Raw genomic sequence first — 19,390 nt, forward strand, 5'->3', positions numbered from 1 at the left:
GAGGTTTTTGGCTCAGCAGTTTATTTTAATTCATCTTTAGAGCAATCCATAGGACACATTTTTTAAAGGGGCTCTTCCTCAACAAGGCATTCCTATGGCAAAACGCGTGTAGAAGAGTTTTCTACGTCACATGGACTAAGAGTACACAAAATATACCAAGGGTTGAGCTACAAATTATTGTTATTATATGCCACATGGACTAAGAATACACAATATATATTGAGGATTGCAATACAAATTGAGAAAGTTCATCAGCTATGGAGCTTCAATCTCTCCTCTTTTGAAAGCTATATATTAAGAATAACTGTTTGAATGAAATAAGTGATGAGTTGTTAAACAAAATGTATGTTTTGTTTTTTATGCTTTGTAGTGTGTTGTTTGATATTGTCAATGTATTAGTCTTTTATTTATTGTATTGTGATAACTATGTGAATCAGACGATATGGATGTATTGACAGTTTCAGTATTATCGTTGCATAAAAGTATGCTTGAAGTATGACTTATGGGGGATAGATGATATGATGAAAGTTGCTGTTTAAATTTTTTGTATTATGAAAGAATCATTAAATACAATCACTGGCCACCTACACACACAGTAGTGCATATACAGTAGTAGGTGGCCAGGGTTTTTTTGTACAGTATCGGAGGGGCCATTTATTTTGGTCCTCAGTGATCCAACCTCTGCTGTGCTAACATGCTCTCCACTCCATTTAGAGTGTCCATGTCACTTGTCTCTACCGCAGTGGGTAACTGTTGGGATTGCAACAGTCCTGGTTCAATCATTGAGCACTTGGCTCTTTGTCTTGTCATTCACACAGCACCATAGCTGGAGAACCCTGCTTCACTCGAGCCATGGAGTTCAGGTTTGTGGACTTTTTGATTCGTCAGATTTGCTTGCTTTATTACATCAGGATTTTGGCTTTAGACCTGCCTTGCTTCTCGAGTCTCATAAAAGTTTCCTACCCTACAGAAAACAAATCAATGTTCCTGCAGTTTAACAACAGACTAGCATATAGCTTGCTGGTATTCTAATACTGTACAATGGTGTCACCATTTACTGGATTCCTCATGGGTGAACGTTGGACCCCTGGGAATTCTCCACATACTAAATGCTTGCCAGTTTACTCTACCCATTTTTACTTTACTTTGTCACTAACACCTGGTCAGTTTAACTATTTTACCAGGTGTGTGACTGGTTTCTCTTGCAGAAAGTACTGTCCTCACCTTTTTCATGCTCAGCACTTCAGTAACTCCATGGCCCCTGGGTGACAGCTCTAAAAGATGACTTAATTCACTTATCACCGATTTCTCACTTTCTTGTCCAGAAGTGCAATAACATGTTTAGACATTAGCTCCTACCCCACTTTCCAAGTACTGCATCAATACCTCTTTCCTTTTTCAAACTTTAGATTCCCTCCCAATAAGAAAAGGGTGTGTGCATCAAGGGGGAGCGATGAAGGATGAAGGGGGTCATTGCCAGAAGCGAATGGTGTATAACACGAGGAGAGTCTGCTCCTGCACCCTTGCCCCCATCTTGCACTTATCCTGCTGCACAGAAGTCCTGAAAACCAGATAAACAAACTCAGGGTGCACCTGGGACCTACCTGCTGAGGAAAAGGATGCTGCCCTTGACACTGTGGTAGCATTGGCCCAAAGCTCTCCTGCTGCGGAACACAGCAGGAGGCTCAGTGAAGTCAACACAGCCACTAACAACAGAGCACATCCCATAAATGATGAGTTGCCCACTGTCACACTGTGATCTGTAGATGACCTCTGACATGGAACAAATGGAAATCTCCTCATGGCATGTTGGGTCCAGCACACCGGCCATGATGAAAGCACATTATGTCCCTGCATTTCCTGATCGGGACAACCTATGACAAGGCCCCTGACCTCAAATGGTTCTGGCTCAAGTGACTTGTTATCTCCCCCTAACCTGCCTTTCAGCTATACTATTTTTCTCTTTTACTTCCTACAGGTTTTAAGATTGCTAGAAGTTGTGTTTGTATGAAGGACAGTTAGTTTTGTTGTGTTTGAGCTTTGGGCAGCTCCACACTGAGCCCTGGGTGGGGGGGGGTCAGTATTTGGGTTTGTTCTGGTTCTGATCACCCAACCACTGTTTCACTTAATCAATGGACGGTCCTCCCCGCCCTCTGAGACATTACATGGCACCACTGTCATACCAGATATCTCCAGGATGGCACATGAACTACCTGCGATGAGGAAGCAGCATGAGCAGAGACCTAGGTTTTCACGTGGGCCAGACCGCACAAACACTTTATTTTAGTGTTATTTGGGATTTTATATAAATCGCATCTGATGATCCATTGCACTCTGGTCCACAAACTAATAAAGGAACTGCCTCACTAGGCCTGGGGATGGGACCCAGTAGACTGCTTGAGAGTACTCAACCCACTGGCTTGAGCATTTCGAAAATAAACATGCTGCATTAACCTTTTTATTCACTTTCACATTGACCTATTCTTTTCTACTCCCAATCTCCTATCTTGTATCATGGTAGTGAAATATTTACCAGACACCTCCTCAGATCACTGCCCTCTCATTTGGACTTTTTGATGGAATGATGGGGCCCCCAAAATACCCCTCTGAGCCTACAAACAGCTAAGCGTCTAGACGCAGCTTGCAGACAAGCTTCGCGGTGAGATCACATTTTTTCAATACTAATGAGGGCAGTATTTCTGATCATCTCTAGATATGGCACTCCTTCAAGATGAACACAAGAGGGATTTGCCTCAAATCGACGGTCAGGATCCGCTAGGTCTTGCAGGCACAGCTACACAAGCTTGAGCAAGATATGGCAGTGGTTCAGAGGGTAGAGCCCTCCTGTACAGAGGTGGTATCTCAGCTGACAGACCTAAGATACCCATAAAGAGCTGACTTCCAAGAACGTTTCACCCATAAACAAACTGAGGGAGACAAAAATGGTCATTTGATGGCGTGACTGGTTGTGGTTACAACACCGCGCTCACTAGTGCCAGCCTTGCATCACTTGGATGGCCACCTCAACTACACAGGATGAGGCATTAACAAAGAGTTTGCCACCTACTACTAGAACGTATCACTGAGTGTGATACGCAGACTCTGATATCGCTGGCTCGTTATCTGCAGGAGGCGAGTTCAACTCAGATGACTGGCAACCAGGGGGCAGAATTGGAGGTTTTCTTTGTAACCGGAGAAACTCTTGTTATCCCTCATATACCTTCAGCAGGCAGCAATGGACCCCAACCTAGAGTTCGACAAGGCGTTCAAAGACCAACTAATCCCCCATCTATTAAATCTCTATAACACAGCATATGCCAAAGGTCACCCGCCCCAGACCAGGAAGGAGAAGATTGTGGTGATGCTGCCAAAAGTAGACTGTGATCTGCTGGAAGAAGGCTCCAAATGACCACTCTCGCTCCTTAAACTTGACTATAGATTGTAAGGTGCTGGGAAAAGTTCCATGAAAGCAGGATTCTCAGGGTACAGCCTCACCTGATCCATCAAAACTAGAACTGTTTTTATTCCAGACAAAGCACTGTTATTAATGTTAGGCAATTGTTGTATGTTTTGAGCAGTGTTGCTCCAGACATTGATTCTTCAATGGCAGCCTGCAAAGATACAGAGAAAGCTTTCAACTCCCTGGAGTGGACCATTCCTTGGCCAGGGCTGCTTAGTATGGGGTTTGATAGCAATATTCTTAAAAGGGTACAGCTGTTTTACTCAGTTCCTACAGCACTGGCATTTGGTCTCAGACACCTGGCTGGTGCAACAGGGCTGCCCTCTTTCCCTGCTACTGTTCTCACTGGCCATGGCGCCGCTGGCGCAACATGTTCAGAGGCTCAATCTGCAGGTTGGGCTCCCCTACATGGATACACCCATGACATCTTACTGTATGCAGATGACATCTTGCTGTCCATGTGAAACTACACCATTGGCCAGCTCAATGAGCTGCAACAATATAAGTAGGACTCAACATTTCCGTCTGTATTTATCCATATTTATGTTTTGGTCATCTTTTAGGTATTTTTTCATATTTATTTTGTGTTTGAGAATAAACTTTGATATACTTTGCGTTTTAGCAAATTAAGCAGCAAAATATAACAAAACACTTCATCCACGGGTAAATATTACCATAATATCACAAATATATGTTCACATATGCCTGTATTCAAGGTAATTTCATTATTTTTTGTATTTTTTTTAAGTCCCCATGCTGTCTATCTACTCAGTGGTTGGCCTGTAATTCACAAAAGACAGCATGGAGAGTCACTCACAAGAAGCACAATTTTAAGTATTCGGCTGATTTTAAAAATGAATACAGATAGGAAAAACAATGTTTTCTGTATGTATTTATCAGTAAAAATGAATAAAAACAAAAAGCTGGGAGCCTTATATATAAGGCACTTTATGGTATATGGGTAAATGTGGATAATTTATGCCTCTTTCCATTTACTGAAATAGGGGCTTGCTGCTTGTCTGGACCTCCGTCTAGCGGATTCCCAGTAGAGCGATCTAGGTTTCGATATCTGTGCATATGTGTCAATAACAGCTACCAAGATGCTGTGCATGGCAACATGGGGAAGGTGTTGACCTTGGCTAGGGCATCAATAAGCTTTTGAGGTAAGCTCTCCTTATTGGTGATGGGCTGGGTGACTGAGGCCAAAATGGTGCTACTTCCCTGGTTCCTGTATATCTACGCTAATATCACTATTTAGTTAACCAGCCACTTTTTCCTGTGAATTGGCCACATTGCTGACCGAACTGATGTAGGGAGCAAGAAACCTTATATCTCCAGCTGGACAGTGGTGGCCTAGGGTTTCCGGACTTTGAATCTTACTATCTAGCCACCCAGTTTCAAGGGATGGCTCCATTGTGGCTTCTCCTCTGAGCTTGCATTTCTGAAAGGCGCACTTTGATGCAAAAATGGGAGAGAATACATCCTGGGCCAGAGTTACGCCCCACAACCTAGGTCCATACTGCTGAAGGCAGCACAAATAACTAGCTCACCTACTTACATTGTAGGTCCAGCACAACCCCCTATGCCCTTGAGGTTTCATTATGGTAATTTTCTGACCTTACTCAGCAGGCCACTAAGGCGACCAGACATCTCTGGGCTCGGGAGAATTACAACACTGAGAGCCCTATAAGACTTGGGCTGCCTCATGCCCTCTGATGAATTCCAGAAGACACATGATCTTCCCCTTGGGCAGTTCCGGATGCAAAGGGTAGTATTGAAAGTGTTGACAAGCACATGGGAAGGGGGCCATAGCGGTTAAGAGCAATCAGTGCACTCATTTACCTGCACAATGTGGCTTATGGGTAATGGCTGGCATTTATTACATTGACTTACTAAGCTACAACCAACAATAAGCTCAAGACCCTGGCTTCACAGAGAGCCAAATGGGATGGAGACTCGAGTACCCAGATCACTGATTACAAATGGGAATAGGTCCTTCAGTGGGTGTGTTGTGTCTACATCAAAATTCGATTAAAACTTATTCAGTTTAATTTCCTATCGCACACCTTCAGCCATGTACCCTCAAACACCCATACAATCCCCCAGATGCAGCCACATGGGAGCCACATTTGGCACGTGGCTTTTGCCCTGTAGAGTAATGGAGTACTGGTGGGAAGATCTCCCTACTGAACTGGTGTTATAGACAGGGACCATGAGCCTGGGCCAACCCAAAATATATCTTCTGGATCTCATGACATGGGTAAAAGCTATCAGATCCACCACACGGTTCATCAAATTGGTGCTAATTATAGTCACACGTCTAATTGTTATGCACTGGAGGACTCCTAATGCTCCAGACCTGAAGTTGTGGCATAAAGACCTCTATAAATATGCCACAGAAGAGTTCAATGCAAATTGTCTCTGTGTCAACTCAATGGGTAGACCTATGTGGATACTGAATTGGGAGCCATTCCTGCAGGATATTGCCCCCAACTGTGACTACTATCCAGTATCCCTGAAAGGAAGGAGTTTTTGGCCGAATGGCCTCCTCTCATCTCACCAACATTGCTGTTTGTCCACCTTGAAAAGAAGTGATCTATAAGGTGTGTTGGGTGGTAGAAACAGAACTTGGTACTACAGGCCAGTCAGTTATTAAGATGGTTTGGTTTGTTTTTTGTTAAATGGCTTTTCAAGATTATTATAATACCTTGAACAAGCAGCTATGATCGAGCATCAGCAGAAATTTATACTTGTGTTCGCATCACAGTACTACTTCAATATTCTCTTTATGTCTCTTTGACGTTTCTTTCTAAATGTCAATAAAGATACATTAAACAAATAAAAAATAAAAAAGAGGGAATGTAAACCAGACTGTGGTGCTATGACCCCATTACAGTATACTACAGGCATCTCTGATTTTCAATTTTTACAAATGGAAGCAAACAACCAACAGGTTGCTTCTACCACCATCTGGATTCTTTGAAATGGCATAGAGCAGACAAAACATTGGTAATGAATTGCAAGGACACCCTGTAGGATAGAATTACACTTCTCTTTTCTTGTCAAGTTCAATCTTTCTGTTCTATTATCAGACATGAGCATGTGACTCAAATATTAACATACAAGCAACTCTACATCTCATGTACATTTCCACTGCACGTTTTCTATTTTCCCAATTTTATACCACAACAGTCTAAAAAAGAACCTGGGTTTACTCAACAAGTGCAACCAAATAAAACACACCTGGGAACAGGACATGCACTTATAAAGCTTCAGAAACTTAAACACCATAAATAGTATGGTACTATAATTATGCACAGACAATAACATTTCATTAAGGTGTGTGCTTGGACGAACAGAAGAATAATGAAACAGGGAAAAACTGCTCAATAGGAAAGCACACTTTTCGTAGAGTATTTTTTAAATGTTAATGAAGTGAGGGAAAGACATTAAACTTAGTCATAAAGCTGACAAAAGAATCATATGGTTCTTTAACATGTGATGTCGTTAATGTTATGGTCTACAGTATAAACAAAGCATTTGCAAACCAGATTCGAAATGAGAAAATCAAGTTGGATGAAATTTAAGGGACATAATAATCTAATAAAAGGCTGCCCATAAGCACTGAGTAGCCTGCCAATTAAAAATGGAAGCATCCAATGCAGCATTTTAGCCTCACAAACTAGCATTCGGACAGAAGGGGGAATACTGTGAGATGAATGATTCAGATACAATAAAACAGATGGAATTATTTCAGAGCAAACTAATATTACACAGGGCAGTTACTGCACGGGATACTCTGGGGAAAAACAATTTAATATGGTAAAAACCATCTGTGTGGTCATTTGTTAAAATTGAGAATAAATCGTACCTGCAGTCTTAGCAAATTCAGGGTTGCTACAGCCATACATTCTTTCTCCTGTGGAGGAGGCCAGTCAGAACTGCCGTCCATGCCCTCGCTGACTTGCCGTAGTAAAAGATCAAGTTGTTCAAATGTCATTGGACAGACATCCACCACAAAAGGCACACGGAGACCAATGGACCACTCGGAGCATGATGACCAAGCAAAACTCTGTAGAGGAAAAAAGAAATAAAAATAACAAATCGGACAGTTATATTTCTTGTTCAACACCAATCTATTTTTGGCATGCAGCAAATTTTAATGTAAAATCATTTTGTCCCCTTTTAAATACGCCTCAACTTATTGCAAACAATGTTGGGACACACACTGCTACTTGCAGACATTTAACATTATATTTAGTGTTGTAGTTAATGCTCTGCAAAGTGCCTGACTTGCAAATCAGAAATATTGCTGTTACCAGGCTGCGAGTATCTTTACTGAAGATAACAGACATGGGTTCTTGCTTCTTAGGCATGCTTCATGGTACCAGAACATTAGAATTCCACTCTCAAGGCCTACACATCAAATAAATAACTGCAGTATCCACATAAATATTAAGAAAGAGTATAATATTTGACTGAACAATGTTTAATAAATGCAGTGATTAAAGTTAACAATGTACAGCACTCTTGCTCTGCAAATTTCTGCAACTTCTAAAAACTGTGGTTCTAACTAGATCCCTAGTAATGGTATTGCTGAATGACTGAAATGTATTTTCGTAAACCTATACAAAGAACATGTTGAGAGACAACATGTTCAAATACAGATGGCAAGGCCAGCCCTCGTTTGCAAAATACAACAACCAACTTTAAAAGAAAGCTACAAACTTTGGTGGGGCCCAGGATTAAATGCAAAGTGTTGAGCATTATTGCAAGAAATGCATTGTTAACTGGGATGGAAGGCAGTCCATCACAAGTAATAAAGACACCAACCTGTTAGGTCCACACTAAGATTTCAATAATTTAAACCAGAGCTATACGGATTGTCCCAGTCAGACGTTTTAACTTAGGACTTAGTCTCAGGAATTTAAGTCGTAAACTTTTAGCAGAGTATGGTTGCAGGTTGTATCCGAGGAAGCCATTCGACAATGTCCTGCTGAAGCCATTGGTCTTGACATGAATGTTCAGAGTGGAAAAAATCACATTTCGCACTCAGGGATGTCCTCACATTGGCCATATACTTTTGGAACCTTTGTCTGGTCAAGATTTTGACATTTGGACTTAGTTTCTTTTTCAGAGCTCAGACTTGTCCGGCATGGGTAAAGTAGAACAATCTGTGCCTGATGGGAGTCCCAGAAGACACACATGCGTTCCAATCAGAAATCATCTTTACTGAACGGACCTGATGGGTCCTGATGCAAGACCTCTCACTGTGCTTTGTAATCAAGAGGGCATACATAGCCCTTACCAGAAACCACCACCAGGATCCCCATCTCCCCCTATTATGCCCAGATTATTGGACTATTTAGACAGAGATGTGATATTTCGAGAGGTCCCATCTCAATAGACTGTACTTTTCCAGGCAACAACGGTTATGGTCTTTCCTGATTGCACAGCAATGGTCCAGCAACAACAGAGAATACTCAAAGGCCAAGACGATGGCAATGCAAATTAGATATATGCTCCTGTACTCTGCAAAACTCAAGGCCAACCACCAATACGTGCTTCTCTGACAATGCTGACAAGGACTGGGTGGAGTAGTGGACGCCTAAGACCTGGCCTCTGGTCTCATCTGTGGGCCCAGGGTTGGACAACTGGGGGATGACAGTCCCCTTTAAGACGGAGACAATGCAGATGGGCTAAATCTGCCTCCGGTAAAAGACCTGAATCACACAAAGAGGGGGGCTCCTCGGGTCTTGAGGGCCATGGCCTGACAATTACGAATGCGCCCTGGCCAAAAGATTTGGACTTGCACGTATATATGGGAGTCTCGGCCACTTGAGGGCCTGCCCACAAGGTTAGCCAGCTTCCCCCGATTGCCAGGTGGCTCCCTAAGAGACTATCATACTATCCTGGGTGATGGGTATCTTGAACAATATGGGTTATGCCCATTTAGTCCATCCACATTTTTCGCTTTTTGCTCCCCTGTTTTTTTTGTTGTTTTTTTTTGGCCTTTACTGGGGTGAGTCTCATTCCCTGAGTCTCACTCATGGTAACTCATCACATGGTCATTGGAGTGCAAGTGTTTACCACCAGTGCACAACTTAAGATAAGACTGCTGTGACACAGCTGAGGTAAAAGGCTCAGGCCTGTTTACACATGAACATGTGTGCACACCTCTAAGCTGCATGTGTGTTTACCATCATGCGTAGCCCAGAAATTGCACACAGGAAGTCAGGCGCAGAAGGGGCTCTACAAGTAAAGACCTTAACCTGGGATAGTCCATATAATATTAGTGGGTACTCCTAGATAAATCAGTAAGGTTTACTGGATTATCTGCAGTGTCACTGTATTTATACACATAGGGGAAATCTGCCTTAAATTGCAGTTTGCTCCTCCTGGGCCTGCACAGTCCAGTGAGGTGTCAACCTGGGGTGGAACATGTGCGCAGAGTTTGAATATGCAGGTTCAAATAACATACATGTACATCATATAGGTCATTCAAAATTGTGATATTTCTCTGGCTCAGAATCATATTCCAGGTCTTTACACCCTCCTGCTGGGCCATGTTAATTACTCTGCTCTCCAGCAGAGGGAAATAGAACTCCCCCACAGAAAAGGAGCAATTGTCAGTGCTTCACTCCACTCCTGAGGAGGAAGGGGTGGAGAGGAAAATCTGCATTTGGTAATTCACAGTCATACTGCACCTGGGTTGGGACACCCAGGCCCACTAAACAAAGGAGAGAGCCCAAACGTATGGGGACAGCGCAGGAGTGGCTCCTCTTCAAAGTTTTAGTGAGAATGTCTCTGGCAGTGATGTCAGTTAGGGATGGAGCTAAGAATCTCAGAGAAGCTTTGCACATACACAACTTGATGGCACCATTTTTTATTGCAGTGCTATGCAGGAGGGTTAGGATGGGGGGGGAGGCATGATGTTGGGTCCTAACATTGACCAGGGGGTGCCTGGCACATAGATCTTTCCACCCACACTTAAAAAAAACCTGCACAAGGGAAGAGCAAGACCCTAGACTTGGATGGCGAGAGAGGTAAAATCATGGACAGCTAGAAGGGCAAGCACCCTGATAGACTAAGGACTTTTCAGCTGATCCTCAGGGCTAGTGTGTCTCTACAGGGCCAGTGATGCTTCCACCCTTACATGGACTGAGAAGCAGTTGGGGAAGGCCAAGACGTCTGTGCCCCAGCAAGGTAGGAACACCAGGAGCCATGCAAAAGAGAAAAGCTGGTACACAGGGCCAGTGAAAATAGCTTCCCATAGTGTTCTTTTTTGAGGTGAGGAGGCCTGCTGAAACTGCTCCAGGTGGCTTGGTAGGAGCTACCTATCAAGAGCAAAATGAGCATAAGTTTGTAAAAGTTGGCCCAATGGAGCCCTAAGTATGTACCAAGTAAGGATTTGATCTTTGACCACTGCACGAGCTACAGAGCGCAGACGGCTCAGCTGCAATTTCTATAGAAACCAATAGGGTGGACCAGCATCTGGGGGTCGGCACAAGCTTTGTAAACAATTTGCGTAACAGAGCCCTGCTTGTCCCACATATTTAGAAATTGGGCCCATTACCTGGGCATCAAAGACAATGGAGGGGTCCCAGGACACCATCCGGGGGACCCAAGGGTTGCCGCCGCAGTCATCCTCCAACCAGCATGGACTGTGGGCGGGAGAAGGAATGTTGGGTCTCCCACTGGCACAGCTCAGTGTCAACTGCGCAGGAAGCAGGCAGAGCAGCACAGGAGTGGGATCAAAACACTCCACCAACATGTGGACTGCCTCTCCATTCCCCAAAGATAAAGACGACACACAGCATAAAAAGCCACTCGCACCTAAGCACTGCTAACAGAGCCGTTAATAAAGTATTTATAGCGCACAGCAAAAGAGTGCACCCACAATGACCACGTGGCGTACTTCCCATGGGTTCTGATGTTTGTGGTAGCCCCAAAACGGGCAGAGGTTTCCTCAACATACCTAAGGTGGTGTTTGGCGGCGACAGGAGCACACCAGTGCCACTGGGATGGTTTCAAAGAAGACACACTACATTAAGATGTCCTGGAATGCATGACCTGGGGAGACTTTGGAATAGTTCTCAAGCACTCAGGGCTGGAGCTTTTGCTTTACAGCTTGGGAGTGTAGGGACCTCTAGAGGTTTGTCCTGACTGAATTTTATGTGGCATAAAAGAAATACTCAGGAACATGTTATGTTAACGCTCAATGCTCTAATGAAAACAAACTGGCAACAGTGTTCTTTGATAAACAGCGCAATGCTTTTATTAACAACGATTGCATTTTAACGTGCTTGCTGATTCCAGGGATCGGATGGGGATTTGTAACATGTTTTTGTAAGTCTTTTAATGTAGTGACCCTTTGGCTTGCCTTATATATTGGTGCAGTGAACCCTACAAAGCCAAAAGGCCTACTCCATTTACAGTTACGCCCTTTACTCTGTGATGTTTTATCTGATATATGTGGGGAGAGGGGGTACTGTGATTTTGGGAGTCAGGACCCACTATGAGTCAAATGAGATTTCAGAATGTATTTCCACCTATGTCATGTCCATATTTGTAAATTGGTGTGTAATATTTAGTAATGTGTGTGTTATAAATATACTTTTCCTTTTTTAAAGAAAAGGCACTGACTGGACAATCAGCCCCTGAGTGGCATTATCTGTGCCAGCGAACTGGGGTGGCTAGCGTACACCACCTCTCATGAGTAGGCCTTTGACTGCTCTGTTTCACTACCCTTAGAAAGTGAAGTGTTACAATGGGGTGCTGGCTCCCAGTGAGGGGACAATTATGGACCTATTACTTGTGCAGGCCCACATCCTGCACACCTAAGAACTTGATTTCTTACAGTAATAATCCAACTGCAGCCTCCAACAGATGGACTATAGTACTATAGTCTGGTATACGGAAACTCCGCAAATGGAAAACTTTCAATGTGGAGTACAGGGAGTGCAGAATTATTAGGCAAGTTGTATTTTTGAGGATTAATTTTATTATTGAACAACAACCATGTTCTCAATGAACCCAAAAAACTCATTAATATCAAAGCTGAATATTTTTGGAAGTAGTTTTCAGTTTGTTTTTAGTTTTAGCTATGTTAGGGGGATATCTGTGTGTGCAGGTGACTATTACTGTGCATAATTATTAGGCAACTTAACAAAAAACAAATATATACCCATTTCAATTATTTATTATTACCAGTGAAACCAATATAACATCTCAACATTCACAAATATACATTTCTGACATTCAAAAACAAAACAAAAACAAATCAGTGACCAATATAGCCACCTTTCTTTGCAAGGACACTCAAAAGCCTGCCATCCATGGATTCTGTCAGTGTTTTGATCTGTTCACCATCAACATTGCGTGCAGCAGCAACCACAGCCTCCCAGACACTGTTCAGAGAGGTGTACTGTTTTCCCTCCTTGTAAATCTCACATTTGATGATGGACCACAGGTTCTCAATGGGGTTCAGATCAGGTGAACAAGGAGGCCATGTCATTAGATTTCCTTCTTTTATACCCTTTCTTGCCAGCCACGCTGTGGAGTACTTGGACGTGTGTGATGGAGCATTGTCCTGCATGAAAACCATGTTTTTCTTGAAGGATGCAGACTTCTTCCTGTACCACTGCTTGAAGAAGGTGTCTTCCAGGAACTGGCAGTAGGACTGGGAGTTGAGCTTGACTCCATCCTCAACCCGAAAAGGCCCCACAAGCTCATCTTTGATGATACCAGCCCAAACCAGTACTCCACCTCCACCTTGCTGGCGTCTGAGTCGGACTGGAGCTCTCTGCCCTTTACCAATCCAGCCACGGGCCCATCCATCTGGCCCATCAAGACTCACTCTCATTTCATCAGTCCATAAAACCTTAGAAAAATCAGTCTTGAGATATTTCTTGGCCCAGTCTTGACGTTTCAGCTTGTGTGTCTTGTTCAGTGGTGGTCGTCTTTCAGCCTTTCTTACCTTGGCCATGTCTCTGAGTATTGCACACCTTGTGCTTTTGGGCACTCCAGTGATGTTGCAGCTCTGAAATATGGCCAAACTGGTGGCAAGTGGCATCGTGGCAGCTGCATGCTTGACTTTTCTCAGTTCATGGGCAGATTTTTTGCGCCTTGGTTTTTCCACACGCTTCTTGCGACCCTGTTGACTATTTTGAATGAAACGCTTGATTGTTCGATGATCACGCTTCAGAAGCTTTGCAATTTTAAGAGTGCTGCATCCCTCTGCAAGATATCTCACTATTTTTTACTTTTCTGAGCCTGTCAAGTCCTTCTTTTGACCCATTTTGCCAAAGGAAAGGAAGTTGCCTAATAATTATGCACACCTGATATAGGGTGTTGATGTCATTAGACCACACCCCTTCTCATTACAGAGATGCACATCACCTAATATGCTTAATTGGTAGTAGGCTTTCGAGCCTATACAGCTTGGAGTAAGACAACATGCATAAAGAGGATGATGTGGTCAAAATACTCATTTGCCTAATAATTCTGCACTCCCTGTATGGCCGAGCAGAAAACAGAGAGGGCAGCTAGGTTTGCTAAATCAGTGGGACGGGATTGTCTTGTTTGCAGAAGTCACTGTTAGTTTTATTCCTCTGTTGGTATGAGGTGGTAGGGATTAATTAATGCAGTTATGTTGATGGGCATCAGATGCTCCAACTTTTGAAAAGTTGCCACAGGGATTGCTGGGCTGGGACTGCCAGTTGCAATTTACGGTAGGAGGTTAAGGGTTATATTTTTGTTGGCAACACACATCAACCCACATAAGGAAATCCCATTCACATCACATCTAACTGCATGATACCTCACACCACACTGGAGAAAAATATTTGGTTCCTATCCTGGAATATTAATTGGCATAATGACCAATTTACCAAGGCTGCCATCTCTCCTACTCCAAAAACTAACACCAGGTGTCCTTTTTTCTCAGAAGGCACATATAATGGATAATAATTGGCATTTCCTAATACAGGCTGGGTACACAGGGGGTTGGGGGGGGGGGGGGCATCTCTTCAATAGGTCATGTCCTCTAAGTTGTGTTCAAGGTCCAGACTGGTAGGCTTGGGCATTTTGTGATACTCAGAGGTATGGATGGCCATACCTGCTCATTTGTGAGCTCATATATTCCTACATACTTGGTGAACTCCTCCCATGCTGAATTATGTAAACCAATTGACATTAATTCTGACTGGCAAATTAGTGGTGGCCAGGGCCTTCAACACTACCATGGACGCCCCCAACCCCTTTTCTACCACTGGTGGCACAAGGAAAGGAGGTCTCCCCAACCCCTTTTGCAATGTGGGCTCATTTCATGGATCTGTGTCATGGCTGGAGGAGATGGCACTTGGCCGATAGGCAAACATCATCTTTTTACACTCACATTCCTCCTTCTGTCAACTGGACTATTATTTCATGCTTGCTACCAACATGATAGGAGTAAGCGAGGCGAACATCCTCTCACGAAGTCTGTCTAATCACTCCCCAGTGGAACTATCTTGTAGAGTTGATCCATAGACAGGCTCCGGTGGATGGTGTTTTAACACATGGTGGCTCACCGCTGAAAGGTTTGTCGACAGGCTCCAGGAGGAAGTAATTCTACATCAACAGTCATTTTACTTTGTTGGTAGTTTCAGCTGCACCATTTTAGAAGCATTCAAGGCGTTAGCCTCAGGCCAAATTAAGGCCTTAACAACAAGGGTCAGGAGAGAGGCAACAGAACTGCTGTGGGCACGGAGAGGCAAATCCATGAACCTGAAAGTAAGGTACCAGGTTTAAGAGGGGCTCCTGCATTAGGGTGCTGAATGTCAAAGTGGAGGAACTAAAACTGAAGCAAGGTGTGGCCAAAACTCCACTGGCTGGCTACTCGTCACAAGAATTACAAATGAGGTGACACGTCAGGTTGTTATACTGGCTGACGACATGTGACCTAAAACTTTGTATAATCCCAAAGATAAATCAAAGCAATGACACACTGATGCCGGAACCCAGATTCGTAGCCAATGCTTATGATGATTCGTATGAACCCCTCTACAACCTACGCCTTCCCACCTGCTGTGCAATTCTACCCAATAGCTCTCGACTTATCAGTAATGTCACGGGACCCACTACAGAGAGGCGATCTTGATGCTCCTTGTGACTTATGAAGAGATTAGAGAAGCGATTATTGTTTTGAACAGTAGCAGAACTCCAGATACAAAAGGGTTTTTAGGGCAGTTCTAGAAATATTCCAGCTATATGGGGAGGAAATGGAGGTGGGACAGCTGCCGGTCAACTTAAAGGGGGGCAGGGGTGGAGGGGGTGGGGGCTACAACTGTGATCCCCCCAAACAGAGGAAATATCCAACCAAGTATTTGTCATATAGACCTATGTCACTGATAGCTCAGAATTGAAGATCCTGGCGACAATACTGGGCACCTGATTATCACATGTAATTAGATTCCTGATTCATTACAATCAAAATGGCTTTCTGCCAGGCTGTGGCACCAGATATCGGATACGTTGGCTTAGTTGGTCATGGTCAGAATGGCTACCTTGGTGTTGATACATTTCAAGAAAGCCTTTCACTTGGTCCATCTACTCTTTGTATTCCAGATCTTGAAATAAATGGGCTTCTGCACATGGTACCTACTCAATGTTGAGGCCTTGTAACATAGTCCGTGGCGTGAGTACAAGCCAATGGGGTGCTTTCCTCCTGACAGAGAAGGGTAAGAGACAAGAATGTCCTCTCTTCCTCCTCCTCCTCTTTGTGCTAGTCATTGTGCTACTAGCAGAGTGAATCTGGCGTCACTCAGGATTGTGAAGGATTAGATGGTCCTGAGGCCATAATGGCCAGGTCGCACTTTACAATGACGACTCTCTGGTAGTTATGCAGAGGCTGAAGTGTTCTACACTGCAGCTGCTGGAGATGTTCTGTTGGTACTGGGAGACCTCTGGCCTTCACATGCTAACTCACAATATCTCCTGAACACTCCACAACACCCCAAATTCCTGGCAAGGGCACAACTGGGGAAGGCAAATCCACATTTTACATTCTTAGATATTTATAAACCAAGGATCCAGAGGACTGCTTGGCATGTAACACTGCCCCACCAGATACAAACAAAATGGGATCTGATGACCTGGGACAAGCTTCCCCTTTCGGTTATGGGCCACAAAGCCCTTTTTAAAATGGTAACACTCCCTAGAATGCTTTATGAACTTCCGAACCCTCCATTCACACTGCTTGATGGAAAAGTTACTTACCTCCGGTAACGCCTTACCTGGTAGAGAGTTTATTTAGTTGTAGATTCCGTACCGTACAATATTCCCAGGCATCAGACTGGATCTGGAAAATCTTGAGCAGTTATCTCTGTAGGCCAATAGGTGGTGCCGATTGGCTCCACCTCAGCAATGTCCACATCAGATGTGAGGTGCGCATTCCCTATAAAGGTACCATCCCTAGCATGCTAACATCAGTTTCTTCACATGATTATTTCCATTCCAGAAGCAGGGAGCCATGTCAGAAGGCTGTCGAATCAGTGTGCAGATTCTAAGTGCCTACAAGGGCCTTTTGGGGGCAGAAAAGTCCAGTTCCCAAAGCAGATAGAATAAGAGGGTTTGTGAGGAAACTGTGGCTACAGTATCAACGAGAACGCGTTATCAAAAGTAAGTAACTTGTTCACCTGATAGACACTTCTAACTCCAGATTCCTTACCTTAGAAAACGTACTAAAGCAGTACTTCCTCCGGTATGGATCTGTGAACTGGTACAAACCAAAAGGTCCTGGAGGACTGAACAGGTAAAGTGGCAGTCACAATGGACTGGACTGTCAAGGCAGTAGTGTTTAGTAAACTTGTGCAGACACGCCCACTTAGAAGCCTGATAAATGACCAGGACAGGGCACAAGCTAATGTAGTGATCGCAATTTTGAGACTGGCTGAATGAGTCTGCAAGCCTTAAGGGGGTTGCTTCTAGGCCAGTGCGCAGTAAACCTAATGCAGAGTACAATCAATCTAGAGAGTTTCCACCTGCACTGCTTACCCTTTCTTCACTCCAGTGAACCAACAAACAGCTGATAGTCCACCCTGTCTTCTTAGGTGCGAGCAATAAGGAATGACAATGCTCTTTTTGGGTCCAAGTGGTGGAGAGCCTCTTCCTCTTTGGAGGGGTGAGGCAGAGCAAAAAGGACAGCAGTGTGATGCTTTGGCCAATGTGTCACCACCTTCAGCAGAAAAGAGGCGTAGGTTTGGAGAACTAGTTTGTCTGGGAAGAAGCTGCTGAATGGAGGACGAACAGAAAGAGCTTGCAGCTCGCGGACCTTCCTGGCTGATGCAATGGCAAGCAAAAAGACTGTTTAATAGTCAGACGTCTTAGAGGACAGCTATGCACGGGTTCAAAGGGGATACACATCAAATAGGTTAAAACTAAATTAATATTCCATTGGGGTATAAGGAAAGTTTTGGAGGGAAACATGCTGAAGTCCTTTCAGAAAACGTGTCATGATGGGTGACTTAAAAAGGAAAGGTTAGTCCAGCAACAGCAAGAAAGCTAAGATGGAAAAAAAGACATCCCTTAACCTAGACCAGAGCAAGTCCTTGCCGGGATACGGACAAAACCAAGAGCAACACTTCAGACAAGGGTAGAAGTGGGTCAACATATTCTTCAGAGCATCAAGCCACAAACTTTTCCCAACAGCAGGTGCACACAGTCTTTGTTGATGGACGCCTCGCTGCCAAGATGACCTCACATACCTCTGGAGGGAGACTGAATGCTCTTAGCTGCTGCTGCCCAATCGCCACACAAGACACAATGTGCACAGGTTTGGGTGTAGGATCCTGCCCTGTTGCTGCACCAGAAGATCCTCCCAAAGGATCGGTCTGATAGGACACATTCTCATGTTCAGGAGTTCGGGATACCATATTCTCTGTGCCCAATCCAGAGCCACTAGGATGACTTGGGCTCCATCTGCCCTGATCTTCGGAACGCAGGGCAGAAGTGGTATTAGAGGAAAGGCGTACAGGAGTATGAAATCCCATTCAAGACAAAATTTGTTTGAGCAAGCAATGCCTTGGAAACTCCAACATACAGAAGTAGTTCTCTGCGGTGGCAAATAGATCTAACCAATGTTCTCCCAGTCGTAGAAGAGACCTAGCACCACCTCTAGAAGGTAGATGGCTGTATTTGTCTGCCGCGACATTCAGAGAGGCCGCAAGGTGTTGTATGACCAGGAAAATGTCTGGTCACTTCAGCCATGGCCAGAGGCACAGGGTTCACGACCCCACTCCGCCCTGTTTATTGCACTACCACTTGCGAGCAGTGCTGTCCGTGAACAACTGAACCAGCCTACTTTTGATGGATGGGAAAAAGGCTTTCAATGCCAAGCAAGTTGCTCTCAATTCTAACAAAATGATGTGGAGCGGAGTCTCTGCTGGAGACCACAGTCCTCTGATCTCCACTTCTCTCAGACAGCTGTCTTAAACTAGGCATGATCTGTCATCACTGTGCGCTCTGAGCAGGGAAAAGGGAGAGGGACTTGCCGCTGACCCAATTGCAGTTCATCAGCCACCAATGCACCAATTGTAGTACCCTCTGTTATCTGGACCAGGTTGTAGAGGTACCCCTGGTGCTGCAACCAATGGGACTTCATATCCCACTGTAGAGCCCGAATTTGCCGTAAAGCGTACTTCACCAGAAGGATGCAGGAGGCCATCAGACCCAGCAGTCTCAGAGCCGGTCTTACTGAAATCTAGGATTAGGGCTCAAACATGGAGCATAACCAAAATATCCTGGACTCGCCGCTCCAAAACATAGCAGAGGAACTGCGATGTGTCCAGAATGGTTCAGATGAAAGGTAGCATCTGAGAGGAAGTCAAGGTTTATAGTGAACCCCAGCGAAAACATGAGGTCCGCCATAGTCTGGAGGTGGATGACAAC

At 44.3% G+C, this 19,390-nt stretch overlaps 1 protein-coding gene across 4 annotated transcripts in view; it reads right to left on the bottom strand.

Moving 5' to 3' along the window:
• HERC2 (HECT and RLD domain containing E3 ubiquitin protein ligase 2) overlaps positions 1–19,390 on the bottom strand; it is a 1,448,528-nt gene that overhangs the window by 1,144,149 nt on the left and 284,989 nt on the right. For all 4 annotated transcript variants that reach the window (XM_069204283.1, XM_069204284.1, XM_069204285.1 and 1 more), the window contains exon 17: positions 7,332–7,532. In XM_069204283.1, coding sequence (XP_069060384.1) covers positions 7,332–7,532 — 201 coding nt within the window. The remainder of the gene's footprint in view (positions 1–7,331; positions 7,533–19,390) is intronic.

This window comes from Pleurodeles waltl, chromosome 8 (assembly GCF_031143425.1).
Source record: "Pleurodeles waltl isolate 20211129_DDA chromosome 8, aPleWal1.hap1.20221129, whole genome shotgun sequence".
Lineage (NCBI taxonomy): Eukaryota > Metazoa > Chordata > Amphibia > Caudata > Salamandridae > Pleurodeles > Pleurodeles waltl.